Here is a 15,379-nt window from a genome sequence, read left to right as displayed (position 1 = left end):
CCGGGGTGGGGAAGTGGCACATGGGCACCGAATGCATATGGCGGGTGAGAGAGACCACTCCATCACCGCTGCTCACTTATTTTGTGATTACACTATATATACATATATATATGTATAATGCATGTAGCTGACCAGTTTTCCCAGCGCTATATGTTGAAGAGGCTCTCCTGGCTCCACTTCATATATTTTGCTTATCAAAGTTTAGCTGATCATATACCTGAGAATCTGTGTAGGATATTCAATACTATTCCATTGGTCTGAAGGTCTGACTTTATTCCAATACCATGTTTTTTTAATCACTACTTCTCTGTAGTAAAATTTGAAGTTAGGGAAAGTGATGCCTCCCATCTTCTTTTCCCCAAGGACTGCTTTAGCAATTTAGGCTTTTTTCTCATATGAATTTCAGAAGTGTTTGATTTATTTGAAAAGTAACATGGGTATCCTTATAGGAACTGCATTGAATCGGCACTATGCTTTGGGGATTATTGCCTTTTTTTTGGCTTTTTGGCATTTTTAAAAGGTATTCCTTTTTATTTATTTATTTATATATTTTTTTCTTTTTGGGTCACACCTGGCGATGCACAGGGGTTACTCTTGGCTCTGCACTCAGGAATTCCTCCTGGCGGTGCTCAGGGAACCATATGGGATGCTGAGAATCGAACTCGAGTCGACCACGTGCAAGGCAAATGCCCTACCCGCTGTGCTATTGCTCCAGCCCCTCCTTTTTATTTTTTAAATTGAATCACCATGAAATAGTTGCAAAGACTTCATGACTGTTTCAGTCATACAATGATCGAACATCCATCCTCTACCAGTGTGCATTTTCCAGCACCAATGTTCCCAGTATCCCTCCCACCACCTCCACCCCATCCCATCCCCTTCCTCTGTGGCAGGCACCTTCATTCTTTTTTTTTTTTTTTGGGTCACAACCGGCGATGCTCAGGGGTTATTCCTGGTTCTGCACTCAGGAATCACTCCTGGTGGTACTCGGGGACCATATGGGATGCGGGGATCAAACCTAGGTCGGCCCCTTGCAAGGCGAATGCCCTCCCTGCTGTGCTATTGCTCTGGCCCAGGCACCTTCATTCTTACTTTCTCTACTTTTGGGCATTATAGTTTGTAATACAGATGCTGAGAGGCCATCATGTTTGGTCCTTTATCTACTTTCAGCACACATCTCCCATCTCGACTGATTCCTTCATTATTGACGTTTTGATGATATTAATCCTCCCAATCTATGAGCAGCAGATGTTTCCATTTTCTTGTTTATTTTGTTTATTGAAGTAGTGTTTTATAGTTTTATTCGTATAAGTCCCTCACTTTTTTAGTTAAACTGATTCTGAGGTATTTGATTTTCTGAGGCACAATTGTGATTGGGATTTTTAAAAAAAGTATCTTTTCTTCTCTTTTATTGTTTGTATATAGGAATGCCATGGACTTTTGCATATAAATTTTGTAACCTGCCACTTTACCATACAAATTCATTTTTTTCCTAGGAGCTTTTTAAGATAGAGTCTTTAGAGTTTTCTAAATTAAGTATTATATCATACACAGTCAGAGCTTGACTTCTTCCTTTCCTATCTGGATGCCCTTAATATCTTTTTCTTGCCTAACTGCTATGGCAAATACTTCCAGTGCTATATTGAAAAGGAGTGGTGAGAGTGGAAACCCTTGTCCTGTTCCTCATCTCAGAGGAAACACTTTTAGTTTTTCCCCACTGAGAATAATGTTTACTGTGGGCTTGTGGTAAATATTTTTTTTTTCTTTTTGGGTCACACCCAGTGATGCACAGGGGTAACTCTTGGCTCTCCACTCAGGAATTAATCCTGGCAGTGCTCAGGGGACCATATGGGATGCTGAAAATCAAACCCCGGTTGGCCACGTGCAAGGCAAATGCCCTAACCGCTGTGCTATCGCTCCAGCCCCCGTGGTAGATGGTTTTGACTATATTGAGGAAAGGTTCTTCAACTCCCATTCTCTTGAGAGTTTTTTTTTTTTATCATGAATGAGTGCTGTGCTGGATCTTGTCAAACTCTTTCTCTGCATCTCTTGATAGGATCATATATTTTTATTTTTTATTTTATTCATAGCACCGTAGCACTGTCGTCCTGTTGCTCATTGATTTGCTCGAATGGGCACCAGTAACATCTCTATTGTGAGACTTGTTACTGTTTTTGGCATATCGAGTATGCCACAGGTAGCTTGTCACAGATAGCTTACCAGGCTCTGCCGTGCGGGCGGGATACTCTCAGTAGCTTGCCAGACTCTCTGAGAGGAACAAACCCATCCCCTATTTTTGAGTAGTGGTTGTTCAGCAGGGCTCAGGAGTTTCAAGGATGGAACCCAGGACCCCTGCATTCGAAGCCTGTACTCTGCCCTTTGAATTCTCTCCCTCTCCCCCCAGCTACCTCCCTTTATGCAAATTTATGCAAATATTTATTGGGGTCCTTCTCCTTTCCACTTAGGGTGACAAAACTTTTTGTGGCTGTTGGTTTGGGGGCCACACCCAGTCGTGCTCAGGTTCTTTGCTCAGAGATCATGGTGGGGCTCAGGGGACTCTATGGGATTCTGGGGATCAAACCCGGGTCAGCTGCTGTCCTATCTATCACCAGGTCGCTGCAAGTGAGCAATTCTCGAAGCTGGGGTCATCCCTGTTGCCAAGTGGCAGCTTCTTCTAAGCGGGTGGACCCAGAGGAGGAAGAACAGTGGTGGAGCCCACGTCTTGGGGAGGCCAGGAAACAGAAAGAACAACTCCAAAGTGGAGGCATCTGGAGAGGAGGGCTAAGAGGGCACCCAGATAATAACACGGAAGAGGGGTTCAGTCCCCGGGGCTGCAGGCGGCCTTTTGAAGTGACTCATGCTGGGCCCCAGCTCCAGCCTCAGGTTGTACCCGCTGTGTGACCTTGGCCAAGAAGACTCTCTCCCAATCCCGGGAACCCTGTTTTGCCCCTGGTCTGTGGAAAGATTGGGGTGAGCAGACCCTAGCATTACTCCCAGAGGACACGCTCATGTCAAGAGCCCAGGAGATGAAGGAGATGCAGAAAAAGGACAGCTGTCTGCTTCCATCACGACAGTGGGCCTCAGCCTTCTGGTGGAGGCCCCTTTCTCCCCTCTTTCCTGTTACCCACTATCTCCTCGGCTGATCTCGGGGACCCAGGCTCTGTGGCTCACCCCCAAGTATGGTGTATTTTGTTGATCGAGTTGTGTATAATGAACCATCCTCACATTCTCAGGATGAATCCTAATAGCTCATGGTGTACAATATTTTTCTGTGAATTGTTGAATCCTATTTTCTAGTATTTTGTTGAAGATATTTGCATTTGTGTTTATTAAGGATGTTGGTCTGTAGTTCTCTTTTTCGGTGGTGAATCTGTCTGCTTTTGGTATCAAGGTGATGTTTGCTTCATAGAAATTGTTTGGAGGTGTTTCTGGTTTTTTTCAGTTTCTTAGAAGAGCCTGAAAAGGATTGTCAATAGGTCCTCTATAAAGGTTTGAAAGAATTCACTGGTGAATTCATCTGGGTCCAGTCTTTTGTTTTTGGGAAGACTTTTGATTACCATTTCAATTTCCTCAATATTGATATGTTTATTCAAGTTTTCCAAATCATCTTGGTTCAGTCTTGGGAGGTTATAGGAATCTAGGAATTTATTCATTTTGACTTTCAGTCTGTGTTTACTCTGACTATTCAAATGTGATTCTTGCTGACAGCAGAATGTTAGGTTCAATTTTCATTTTTTAAAATTTTATTTTTATAAAGTTGTTCACAATAATTGATTGCATTCAATATTCCAACATCAATTCCATCAGCATTACACCTTCCCACCACCATATTTTGAATTATTCCACCCCAATCTCTAAAGCCTGCCCCAAAGCAGAACATAATTCACTTCGTATTGGCTGTTATGAGTGATCTGTGGAGATCAGCCTTGAGCAAGGCAACACTGGCGTTCTGGAGGTTTTTGGTTATGGGACTTTTTTTGGCGGACAGGTGGTGGGACTCACCTGCCCTCTCCAAATTGCCTCAGATGAGACATCCAGGCGCAGGGGTCTGGTGGCATCTCTACTGGGCTTGCCTCAGTGTCCTGGACCAGGCTGTATTACCAGTTTTACATTTTTGATTTGGCTCTTAAAAATATAACAACTCAGTTGAGACATAATTTATATACTACACACAAATCAAGAGTTTTTAGTGTATTCAGAATTATGCAGAAACCACCACTAGGTTTCAGACACTTTTATCACCCCAAAGGAGCCCTGTGCCCACAGTGACTGCTTTCTGACTCTGCCCCCCTTCTGTACTGGTGGACTTTCCTGTTGGGACTACACAGGTGGAAACCTACAGCTCAGCCTCCTGCCGCTTCTGCTGTGCTTGCACAGCCTCTCTTCTCCTGGGTCACAAGGCTGTAAACTGGGAGCAGCAAAGCTGTGTCCCTCCATACACTCGTCAGCAGCACAGAGCTGGGCTGGTTCCTTGGTGACTCCCTGGCAGTTGCTCTGACAGGTCACAGGGTGCCTCTCTGCTGCTGCTTGGGGAATCCAGATGCATCTCAGTGTGGCCACCAGCTGAGACAGTTTCTGTCACTGAGGATTTTGTTTGTAAATTCAAACTTTTTGCAGGAGGATTTGCCATTTGTTTTTAGAGCATTTCTAGGGTCGCAATTGAATTGCCAGTCAAGCGTGCTCTGGCTTCCAGTCGGTCCGTTTTGGTTCTGATGCTCTGATTCATATCTTCTCCTTCAGCCTTTCAGCTCCAGGAACAGTGCTCAGAGACACTGGGAAGCTGTGCTGGCCTGTGCTCTCTGTGCTGTGTCGTCCTCCAAGGTGGGCCCAGTGCTCGTCTGGAGGGCAGAGGCAGGCCAGGGCAGTGCCTGCCGCTGTGGTCAAGTATGCTGCCTGTCAGCACTTTCCAGTGCAGGAGGAAACCACAGTCGGGTACTTGCTCACATCTGCAGCCCCGAGAACTTCACAGATCCTCACAGACAGCAGCAGAGGGTTGCCGAGCCTTGGAGCAGCCCTGTGTCCCCGCTGCTTTCCTCTCTCCCTGCTGGTCCTGCTGTCTCCACTTGCTGGGCTGGGCTGGCCTGGCTCTTCATCGTGCCAACAGACAGCAGAACGGCTAAGGCCCTGGGGGCAGTGGGGATGCATGTGGCACTCTGGTCCCTGGGCCTCGGGTCCCTGCTCCTCTCTCTTAGGGCTGCCCCCATAGGTAAGTGTCCCCTTTCATAAGCCATGGAACCTTCTGGAAACTTGGGTGGGAAATTTTTGCTGTGTCTGAGAACACCCGGACGGGAACTCAGGGGATGGGAAGAGATATACTTGTGGGGGGGCAGGGATAGCAGACACAGGATGGCATAGGGCTTCCTCTCTGGGGGGTGAGGTCACCCCTGAAATGAGGATCCAGAGGGCTTGCATGGGAAAGGAAGGGCATGGGGCAGAGGGCAGGTCTATGTGCCCCTTCTTCACCTTCTGAGGTGCCAGGACCTGGGTTTGCACCCTGACTTGGTTGCCCTAAGGTGGGCCTGTTCCATCCAAAGGGGGGCCCAATGCCCTGAGGCTGGCGTATAGACACAGCTCGTGTGACGGCGTGGTGCTGGTTCAACACCAAGGCGTGTGGGGACACGTGTGCAACCAGGAGTGGACGCTGGCAGAGGCATCGGTGGTCTGCAGACAGCTGGGCTGTGGCAGGGCCGTGGGTGCCCCCAAGTATGTCCCGCTGCCAGGGGAGATGGTGAAGCCTCAGCTGCACAATGTGTCCTGCAGTGGCAACGAATCCTCGCTCTGGGAGTGCAGCCTCGGGGCATGGGGGCCACACGAGTGTCCACACCAGTGGGTGGTGGTTGCTCTGTGTGCCAGTAAGTAGGACAACAGGAGGGCCGGGGGTGGGGCAGTGGGGAGGGTCGGAGGGGCTGGCGGCGGGGTTTGGGGAGCTCAGGGGTGGGGCTGTGGGGGGTTTCTCCCTGGCACAGGGCGACACTGACCACAGAAAGACCCTTGAACCTCCCGCTGGCCCTGGTCTATAGCCCGGGATGTTCAGCCCACGAGACCTGTCTGAGGTGTGGTGAGGCACTAAGTTGCAGCTGATGAAGCCTGAACGGGCTTGCCATGCCCGGGGGAGCAGGTGCAGCTGAAATGGCAGAGGCAGACTGGAGAGGTGGAGCCACGCCGACTTCTTAAGGGACGGGGAGGGGATGCTGGCCCTTGGGGGTCTTCAGTGGTCTTTCGACCTTGACGTGACTGAGAGCTGAGAAGCCACCAAGTTCTGCCCTGCTGCGGGTCTGTACTCAGTGGGACTCAGTGCTGAGTGACAGGGTGGTAGCAGCAGAGTCTAACATGGGTCACACTGAGCAGGGCCTTTGTGAGTGTCCCAGATCAGAGAGAGGTGCCTCCCCAGCCTTGGCCTCCCTAGAGACTGGACCCTGTGTAGGCTCTCAGACCCAGGCTGGGCCCAGCAGGCACTTCACACCCAGTGGACATGCGCAGCTGTGGAGGCAGGTCACAGACTCAGGACCCCTGACTCTCAGGGTCTGCCCCTCTGTGATATGGCCTTTGCAGATGGCACTTTCCGGGAAATCAGGCTGGTGAAGGGCCGAAGCCCCTGTGCAGGGCTCCCCGAGATCAGGAACTCGAATGGCGTGGATCGCCTCTGCGGCCTGCACGTGGAGGAGGCCATGGTGTTCTGCAGGGAGCTGGGCTGCGGCCCTGTGCTGCAGGCCCCCCTCCAGGAGGTGGGGGCCAGGGGAAAGTACATGACATGCAAAGGGACGGAGTCGACCATCAAAAACTGCCGACTCAACAACAACCTGCGTAGCGGCTGCGACTTCCAGCAGGACACAGAGGTGGTCTGCTCGGGTGAGTGGCATGGGCTCTCTGGACAAGCTGGCAGGGGCCCCACTGTGCCTCTATTCATGGTCCCACTCAGGGCCCAGTCCACTGGGGCTTGGCTGAGGCTGCTGGGAAAGGTCTCCACGCTTGGTCCTGTCCCACAGACCCACAGCCAAACCCCTCATACTCGGATGCGTGGCTGTTTCAGAGGCCTCTGCTCTCCTCCTGGGTGTCTTCGAGCAGAGCCTGGAGTCCCAGGAACAGGATGGTCCTGAACGACCCGTGCAGGCAAAGGCTGTCTTACACCTGGGGCACCATCAGAATGATGTACTCCTGTGTCCGAGGGGATGTGACCAGGCACTCCTGGGAAGAGAGTCAATGGCGTCTGGCCATCAGATTCTACCCTAACCCCGTCAGACACCATGCTGGAATGAGATGCTGCCCCTGGTGGGAGCCTCTTGTGGGTCCCAAGTCTGTGGCGGAAACCAACTATCCATACCATGGCTTTGCCCGACCGAGAGCTCATCTTCTCCAGGACACATTGAGGTTCGGCTGGCAGGTGGTGAGCACCCCTGTGCAGGACGTTTGGAGGTGCGGCGTGGACTGACCTGGGGAACCGTGTGTGATGTGGACCTGGATCTGGCCACAGCCCATGTAGTGTGCCAGGAGCTGCAGTGTGGTGCTGCAGTGTCCATGCCTGGGGCTGCCTACTTTGGCCCCGGCTCTGGGCTGGTGTGGACAGAGGCCTTCCACTGTGCTGGCAATGAGTCCCTGCTGTTCCACTGTCCCCAGGGGCCTGGCCACCAGTGCGGGCACAGCCAGGATGCCGGGCTCAGGTGCTCAGGTGAGACCAAAAGGGTGGGTCCACAGCTCCCCATTTCCCCAGGGCAGGTTCTGAGGATGCTGGAGTAGGTCATCCAGGGTGAAGGTGGGTGCCAGCCAGAGCGCAGCGGCGGTTCTGCCCTGCCCCCACAGAGTTCCGGCTGGTCAACGGCAGCAGCAGCTGTGAGGGGCGCGTGGAGTTCCAGGTTCAGGGGACTTGGGCGCCCCTCTGCGCTGCTCACTGGGACTTAGAGGACGCCGCGGTGCTTTGCCACCAGCTCGACTGTGGCAATGCGGTGACCACTCTCCAGGGAGGCCACTTTGGGGGCTGGGGCGCGCCCATATGGCCCGACGAGTTTCACTGCGAGGGCACAGAGCCCTATTTGTGGAACTGCCAAGTCAGCACCTTGGGGACCCCTGCCTGTGCCCAGGGAAACACTGCCTCCGTGGTCTGCTCAGGTGCGTCTGTTGGTGGGCGGGGCGAAGGAGGCGGAGCCCGCTCTGTTGGTCTGTTCTGAAGGCCCCGCACCCACTCCCGCGCAGGTCTGCCCCACGCGCTGCGTCTGAGGGACGGACAGAGCCGCTGCGACGGCCGTGTGGAGGTGTCCATGGCTGGTGTGTGGGGCCGCGTGCTGGACGCCGCGTGGGACCTGCGCGGCGCGGCCGTGGTATGCCGGCAGCTGAGCTGCGGGAGCGCCGAGCGCGCGTACGACGCACCTGCGCCGACGCGCGGGGCCGGCCGCGTGGCACTGAGCGGCGCGCGCTGCGGGGGGCTCCGAGACGCGCCTGGCCCAGTGCAACGTGTCCTCGTCCCTGCTGCTGCCCGCGGGGGCCTGGCGGGACGCGGGCGTCGTGTGCTCGGGTGAGTGCGGTGTGGCTGGCCCTGGCCCGTGCGCGCGCGCCGCCGCCCCGGGCCTGACCCGGCCTCTCTGCAGGGAGCCGCAGGCTGCGCCTGGCTGCCGGCCCCGGTCGCTGTGCAGGACGCGTGGAGGTGCTGCACGCGGGCGCGTGGGGCACCGTGTGTGACGACGCCTGGGACCTGCGCGACGCGCACGTGGTCTGTGCGCAGCTGGGCTGCGGTGTGGCGCTCGGCGCCCCGGGGGCCGCGCACTTCGGGCCTGGGACCGGGCGCATCTGGATGGACGAACTGCACTGCGCGGGCCAGGAGCCTGCGCTGTGGCAGTGCCCGTCGCGGGGCTGGGGCCGCCACGACTGCGGGCACAAGGAGGACGCAGGCGCCGTGTGTTCAGGTGGGTGCTGGGACCTAGCCCCTGTGCGTGGGGCCTACAAAGCTTCTCCTAGCCTGTGTGTTTCGAGGAATCCCTGCCCGGCGGTGCTGAGGGCTGAGTCCTGGCGGGCTTGGGGGGACCACCCAGGGTGCGGATCTCCAACCCGGATTGGTCATGTGCAGGCCAAAGCCTGACCCGTGACTCTGCCCCGACGGTGGTTTTAAAGGGCCGCCAAGGGTCAGTGTGGCAGCTGTGAGTTCAGGGAACGTCATAGCTTGTGACAAGCAGCCAGAGGAAACCAGCTCTCAGCAGGGAGCTCTGGGCCAGGGCCTGGGCTTTTGCTTGATATTTACTAATTTCTACCTTTTGTGTTTTTGGCCACATCCAGTGGTGCTCATGGATCACTCCTGGTACCCTGGGCAGGGGCATATGTGGTGCCTGGGATTAAATCTGGATAGGTCCTGGCTGCTTGCAAGGCCAGCACTTGGCCCGCTGCACTATTTTTATTGATTTTGGGTGAGGTAAATTTAGACTTGTGGTTCCCAAAAGAAGAGGCGGCCTGGAAGTAACATAGGTGTGGAGGCGAGACTCTTTATGTATCAGAATCAGACCTCAAACTGCTAAAGCCAAGACCTTAACTAAAATTATATATATTTTATACATAATTATATGTATAATTGCATATATAGATCCATATGTGTATATGTGTGTATGTGTGTGTGTGTGTATATATATATATATATATATATATGTATATATGGGCTTTTGGGCCACACCCAGTGATACTCAGGAGGTTATTCCCGACTCTGCATTCAGGAATCAAGCCTGGAGGGCTTAGGGGATCAAACACTGGTTGGCTGTGTGATGCTGCTAACACACCACATGGGGGACTCACAGCGGTTCTTTGTGATGAACTGTACCCTAGGGTGGGTGAGCGTATGGGTGCATGGTTGGTGTGAGCTTGATGCCTCTGAGGGACGGTGATGGTGCTGGAAGAGGCTTTGGCTCCTGTGAGAGGCTTTCCCTTGGCCAAATGGTGCTGCCTTCCAGGCTCTGTGGCCCTGAGGCTTCGAGGCAGCAGCCTCCGCTGTGCAGGGTGGCTGGACGTGCTCTACAACGGGACCTGGGGAGCCGTGTGCAGCAACGCCCTGAAGGACCACTCCTTGTCCATCATCTGCAAGCAGCTGGGCTGTGGGGAGCAGGGCTGGCTGGAGGACAGGCCCAGCCTCGCTGCAGGCTCAGGCATCTCCTGGGTGGACAATGTGAAGTGCCGCAGGCTGAGGAACACCACCCTGTGGCAGTGCCCCTCCGCCCCATGGCACCCGCACTCCTGTGTGCGCGGGGAGGAAGTCTGGGTGACCTGTGCAGGTGGGTTCCTCTGTCTCTGGGGGTTGGGAGTGTCTCCCCTGTCCTGAGACCCCAGAGGCTGTCGCTGGACATCCCCAGGGCCTCCAGTGGCTGCCCTGAAGCATGCCAGCACATTTCACTCCTGGGTGCTGCCTCTTCACCCACCAGGGTTGCACGAGAAGATGCTGCAGGATTCCGGAGATGCCCTGAACTGCTCCTCCACTCAGCGCTGCCCAGGTACCACTGTCCTTATCTCCCTGCCCATGCCCCGGTCCAGCCCTGCCCTCTGTGACGGCAGCCCCCATTTCCAGAAGAAGGGACGCTGCGCCTGCGTGGGGGCGAGGACAGCTGCTGCGGCCGTGTGGAGCTCTGGCACATGGGCTCCTGGGGCACCGTGTGTGATGACTCCTGGGACCTGGCAGATGCAGAGGTCGTGTGTCGCCAGCTTGGCTGTGGCCCTGCTCTGGACGCTCTGCCAGGGGCTGCCTTTGGTCCAGGCTCAGGGCCCGTGTGGCTGGATGAAGTGGGATGCCGTGGCAGTGAGGCAGCCCTGTGGGACTGTCCTGCACAGCCGTGGGGACATGGAGACTGTGGGCACAAGGAGGATGCAGGCGTACGTTGCTCCAGTGAGTGGTGGTGTGGGTTTGGGGTTTGGGAAGGATGCTGGGCGGGGTCCATTGGTGTATCCCCCTCAGTGCCCAAGGGAACGCCAAGGGAAGCTGTCAGATGGCCTCAGGGGTCCCTGGGCTGTGGCTCCCTTCATCACTCTCTGCCACCCATTTTCCCTGCAGGGCACAGGGCGGCCACCATCGTGCCATTGGTTTCAGGTGGGTGTGCTTAGCTCCCTGGCCTCCATGTAGGGCCCTATAGTGGGTTCTGCAGCAGTGCCTGGAGTTCCTGCAGATGCCCCAGGAAGTCAGGAAGACCAGGACACAGGGCTAGACACTCCGTTCTCGCCCCCTTGCCTGCCTGAGGGGACTACAGGCTCAGTTCTGCCATTCCCCCCGCCTTCCATTTGCTGGTGGGGTGGGACTTGGTTGGCGTGGCCTTGTGGCCACTGTGGTGTGTGCACACAGCACAGCTGAGAGCAGTGGGCAGTCAGGTCTATGACTGACCAGCTTGCCTATCCTCCTGCCCTCTCGCCCATCTGTCAGAGGCCTCTCTGGGGAGCAGTGGCCCAGGGCCCCTCTGCCCTTGGGGTGCCCCTCCCCCACCCATGTCGCACCCAAGGTCATAATAGCCCAGGCAGTCCAGCTCACAGGCAGCTCTCACTGTCCACAGGCCTTCCTCTGGCCCCGCTGCCTGCCCTCCAGGCTGAGACCTTGCCAATGACCTTCTGCCTCCTCCTGGGAACCCTCCTGGGTGTTGTCTCCCTTGCCCTGGGGGTGCGATGGTGCCGTCATCGCCAACGAAGACAGACTCGCAGGGGTAGGTGAATGCTGGCTCTTGGATGGGCAGCAGGCCCATCACAGGCCCTGGCTACTGCCCTGTATGGGGTTGGCACCCCATGGCCACCTCTTAGATTGTGAACCCTCAGTTGTGAACAGGGCACCAGAGGTCTACCAACTCCCCGGACAACTGCACCAGGTTCAGGATCTGCTGCCCCTCACATCACCTGGGGCTGGGGCACTTTCTGGGTTCCTTGGACTGGGACCCCTGGCCTTGGGTGCCCAGGGAAGTGTGGGTCTTGTTCCAGGGGAGGGCATTGCATTCAGTGTGAAGCCATGGCCAGTGACCTTTGGCTCTGGAGGGCTCAGGCATGCGGGAGAGACCCCTCAGGCAGCCCTGCGAGGCTGCCAGGAGCGCTCCCCTAGACAGCTCAGCTACACTTCACAGGTTCTGCAATGTCGGAGAACCTACCTTCGGAAGGTGTTTATGAGGATGTTGGAGCCGTCCTCATGGGGGAGAAAGATGAGGGGCTTGGCGAGCCTGGGCACCGAGTGTGGGAGGAGGAGTACGACGACGCTGGGGAGCCAATCCCCGAGGAGGCAGAGGACATGGAGGAGGAGGATGTGGAGGAGGAGGACATGGAGGAGGAAGAAGAGGAGGAGTTGGTCCTGAACTCCATGGGTGCGCATTTCTGTGCCCTGATGTCCATAGTGCTCTTTCTGCTGTACTGCTCCTACCACCAGGGCTCTGCCCTGGTCAGCACCTACATATAAAGGCCCTGACGCCACCTCTGTGTGTGACCCTCACTCTCGTCTCAGCCTTGGCTGTGCGATGGCCCCTGGGTCAGCTGTGGGGCAGGGGGTGTCCTGGATCCTGTCCTGCTTCCTTGCCCTGGTTAACTGACTGCAGGAGAACAGAGCAGCTGGGTGGGGGGGTGCTCAGCCCTGCTCTGCCCCTTGCATGGCATCAGTGCACAGGGAGCCTGGCCGAGTTTGTACATGTCTCCTCTGATGCAGGTGGACGTCCTCCTAAGCTGGGCCCTGACGCCCCCCAACCCTGAGCTTGTTGATGCTGAACTGGCCGTTGGGGACATCAGCAAGACCAGATGGGCAGGAAGAGCTGGGGCTTGTGACTTCCGCATTTCTCAGAGTGACATTATTAAAGTCCTTGGAAAGATCCGTTCATTCTCCTCAGACCCCACATGCTTGTTCGGGGGCTCCCAGCCCTCACCTCATCTTGTTCTGATTCCAGAGATTTCAGTTTTCCTCACCCAAATTGTCCCAGACGTGGGGCTCCTGCATGTGCTGGCTTCTGACCTGGTTTAATCAGAGTCCCTGAGACACAGCTCCCCTGGCCTGCTATTCACCAAGCCCTGGCCACAGCCTCTCTTTTGTGCCTGCTGACCACCCCTAACCATACACTGGCCACTCCTGGCCACATCTGTTCACAACCAGTTGCTCTCTTTACTTTTATTCAGCTTAGTCCTGGGATTCCTATCAAAAGACATTAAATTAAAAAAAATAAGGGGGGGTAAAGGGAAAAACAATTCAAATAAGAAATAAAATGGTCTCTGCATGAGGTGGTTCTTTTCTGTGTAGTTATCTAATTGTCTGGAGCGATAGCACAGCGGGTAGGGCGATTGCCTTGCACGCGGCCAACCTGGGTTCGATTCCTCCATCCTTCTTGGAGAGCCCGGCAAGCTACCGAGAGTATCCCACCCGCACGCCAGAGCCTGGCAAGCTACCTGTGTTGTATTCGATATGCCAAAAATAGTAACAAGTCTCACAATGGAGATGTTACTGGTGCCCGCTCGAGCAAATCAATGAACAAGAGGACGACAGTGCTACAGTGCTACAGTGCTATCTTTTGTTGGAATACTGTCTTCATCCTTGGAGAAGAAATGGTTTGGTATTCCGTTGAAAACCAGTTGACAAAGACTCATGGTTTTATTTCTGGACTTAATATTCAATCAGTTCTCAGTCTGGCTTTGACCCACTGATCATTGGCCCACTGATGCGCCCTTGTGTTGTCCCACAGTCCTGGCTACTGTTGTAGTAAGTTGTGAAACGAGGAAGAGTGAGTTCTCCTGTGTTGATGTTTCTCTGGATTTTTTTTGTTTTTGGCTTTTCTGGATTCTTTGAAACCCAGAAAATAAGCTTGTCAAATTGATGCAAGAAGGGCTGGAGTGATAGCACAGCAGGTAGGCCTTTTGCCTTGCGCGCTGCCAACCCAGGTTCAATTCCCAGCATCCCATATGGGCCCCTGAGCACTGCCAGGAGTAATTCCTGAGTGCGTGAGCCAGAAGTAACCCCTGTGCATCACTGGGTGTGACCCAAAAAGAAAAAAAAAAGAGATGCAAGAAACCATTTGTTTTGTATTGATACTTAGTCCTGAATCTTTATGAACTTATTTATTAGTTCTTGTAGGTTTTTAGTGGTTTTCTTAGCATTTTCTAAATATAATTTATGTATAGTTCTGCATTACCTGGTTCTCTGGGGCTTCTCTCATGCGTGAGTTTCAGCCCGAGTGTCCAGAAAGCGGCCTGGAGTGTGGCGGTGGCTGGGTAGTGAATGATTGGAGGCTCTTCCTATTCCTGGAGCAAGCAGTTATCATTGGGCTACCCTCGCACGCGACAGCGACAAGTGGAGACATTACTGGTGCCTGCTCCAGCAAATCGAAGATCAATGGGATGACAAGTGATACAATTTATGTATAAATCAACAGAGATAGTTTTACTTATTCCTTTTCTTTTTTAAAAAATTTTTAGAATTTTATTGAATCACCGTGAGATAGTTACAAGCTTTCATGTTTGAGTTACAATCTCACAATGATCAAACACCCATCCCTCCACCAGTGCACATTCCCCACCACCAATATCCCGGGTATACCCCCCTTCCCACCCTCCCCCTGCCTCCATGGCAGACAATATTTCCCATACTCTCTCTCTACTTTTGGGCATTATGGCTTGCAGCACAGACACTGAGAGGCCATCATGTTTGGTCCATTATCTACTTTCGGCATGCATCTCCCATCCCAACTGGTTCCTCCAGCCATCATTTTCTTAGTGATCCTTTCTATATTCCATCTGCCTTCTCCCCTCCGCTCATGAAGCAGTCTTCCAGCTATGGGGCAATCCCCCTGGCCCTTGTATCTACTGTCCTTGGTGTCAGCCTCATGTGTTGTTATTTTATACTCCACAAATGAGTGCAGCCCCTCTATGTCTGTCCCTCTCTTTCTGACTCATTTCACTTAGCATGCTACTCTCCATGTTTATCCATTTATAAGCAAATTTCATGACTTCATCTCTCCTAACAGCTGCATAGTATTCCATTGTGTAGATGTACCAACGTTTCTTTAACCAGTCATCTGTTTTAGGACTCTCAGGTTGTTTCCATATTTTGTCTATTGTGAACAGTGCTGCAATGAATACATAGGACAGATGTTATTTCTGCTGTGCTTTTTTGCATCCTTGGGATATATTTACTTATTCCTTTTCAAATTGGATACCTGTGATTTCTTTTTCCTGTCTAATTGACCTGGGAAGAGTCTCCAGGACACTTCTAGTAGAAGCAGCAGGATCTGACCTTCTTGTCTTGTTTCTGGTCTTAGAGAAGAAACATGGGCAGGGTTGATTTTAGCTGAGTGTGTACTTGTGTGTGCGTGTATTTTAATATATGATCTCTATTTTTAAAATGATAAGCACTAAGATGAAAGATTGCTTAATTTTGTCAAATAATTTTCCTACATCTATTCATCTGATCATGTGATTT

General features: G+C 53.5%; 1 protein-coding gene across 1 annotated transcript; it reads left to right on the top strand.

The window, feature by feature from the left end:
* Positions 1–5,139: 5,139 nt before the first annotated feature.
* On the top strand, positions 5,140–13,664 carry SCART1 (scavenger receptor family member expressed on T cells 1). Its single transcript, XM_055119111.1, is given in 15 exon segments — positions 5,140–5,206; positions 5,535–5,852; positions 6,553–6,849; positions 7,358–7,666; positions 7,798–8,103; positions 8,188–8,411; positions 8,413–8,607; positions 8,609–8,894; positions 9,924–10,061; positions 10,064–10,228; positions 10,389–10,457; positions 10,532–10,846; positions 11,012–11,047; positions 12,057–12,232; positions 13,647–13,664. Coding segments are annotated over 15 exon segments (2,919 nt in total).
* The last annotated feature ends 1,715 nt before the right edge of the window (positions 13,665–15,379 follow it).

The sequence above is a fragment of the Sorex araneus genome, chromosome 11 (assembly GCF_027595985.1).
Source record: "Sorex araneus isolate mSorAra2 chromosome 11, mSorAra2.pri, whole genome shotgun sequence".
NCBI lineage: Eukaryota > Metazoa > Chordata > Mammalia > Eulipotyphla > Soricidae > Sorex > Sorex araneus.
The sequence above is the reverse complement of the archived record's forward strand: the minus strand, read 5'-3'. Positions and strand labels throughout refer to the sequence as shown.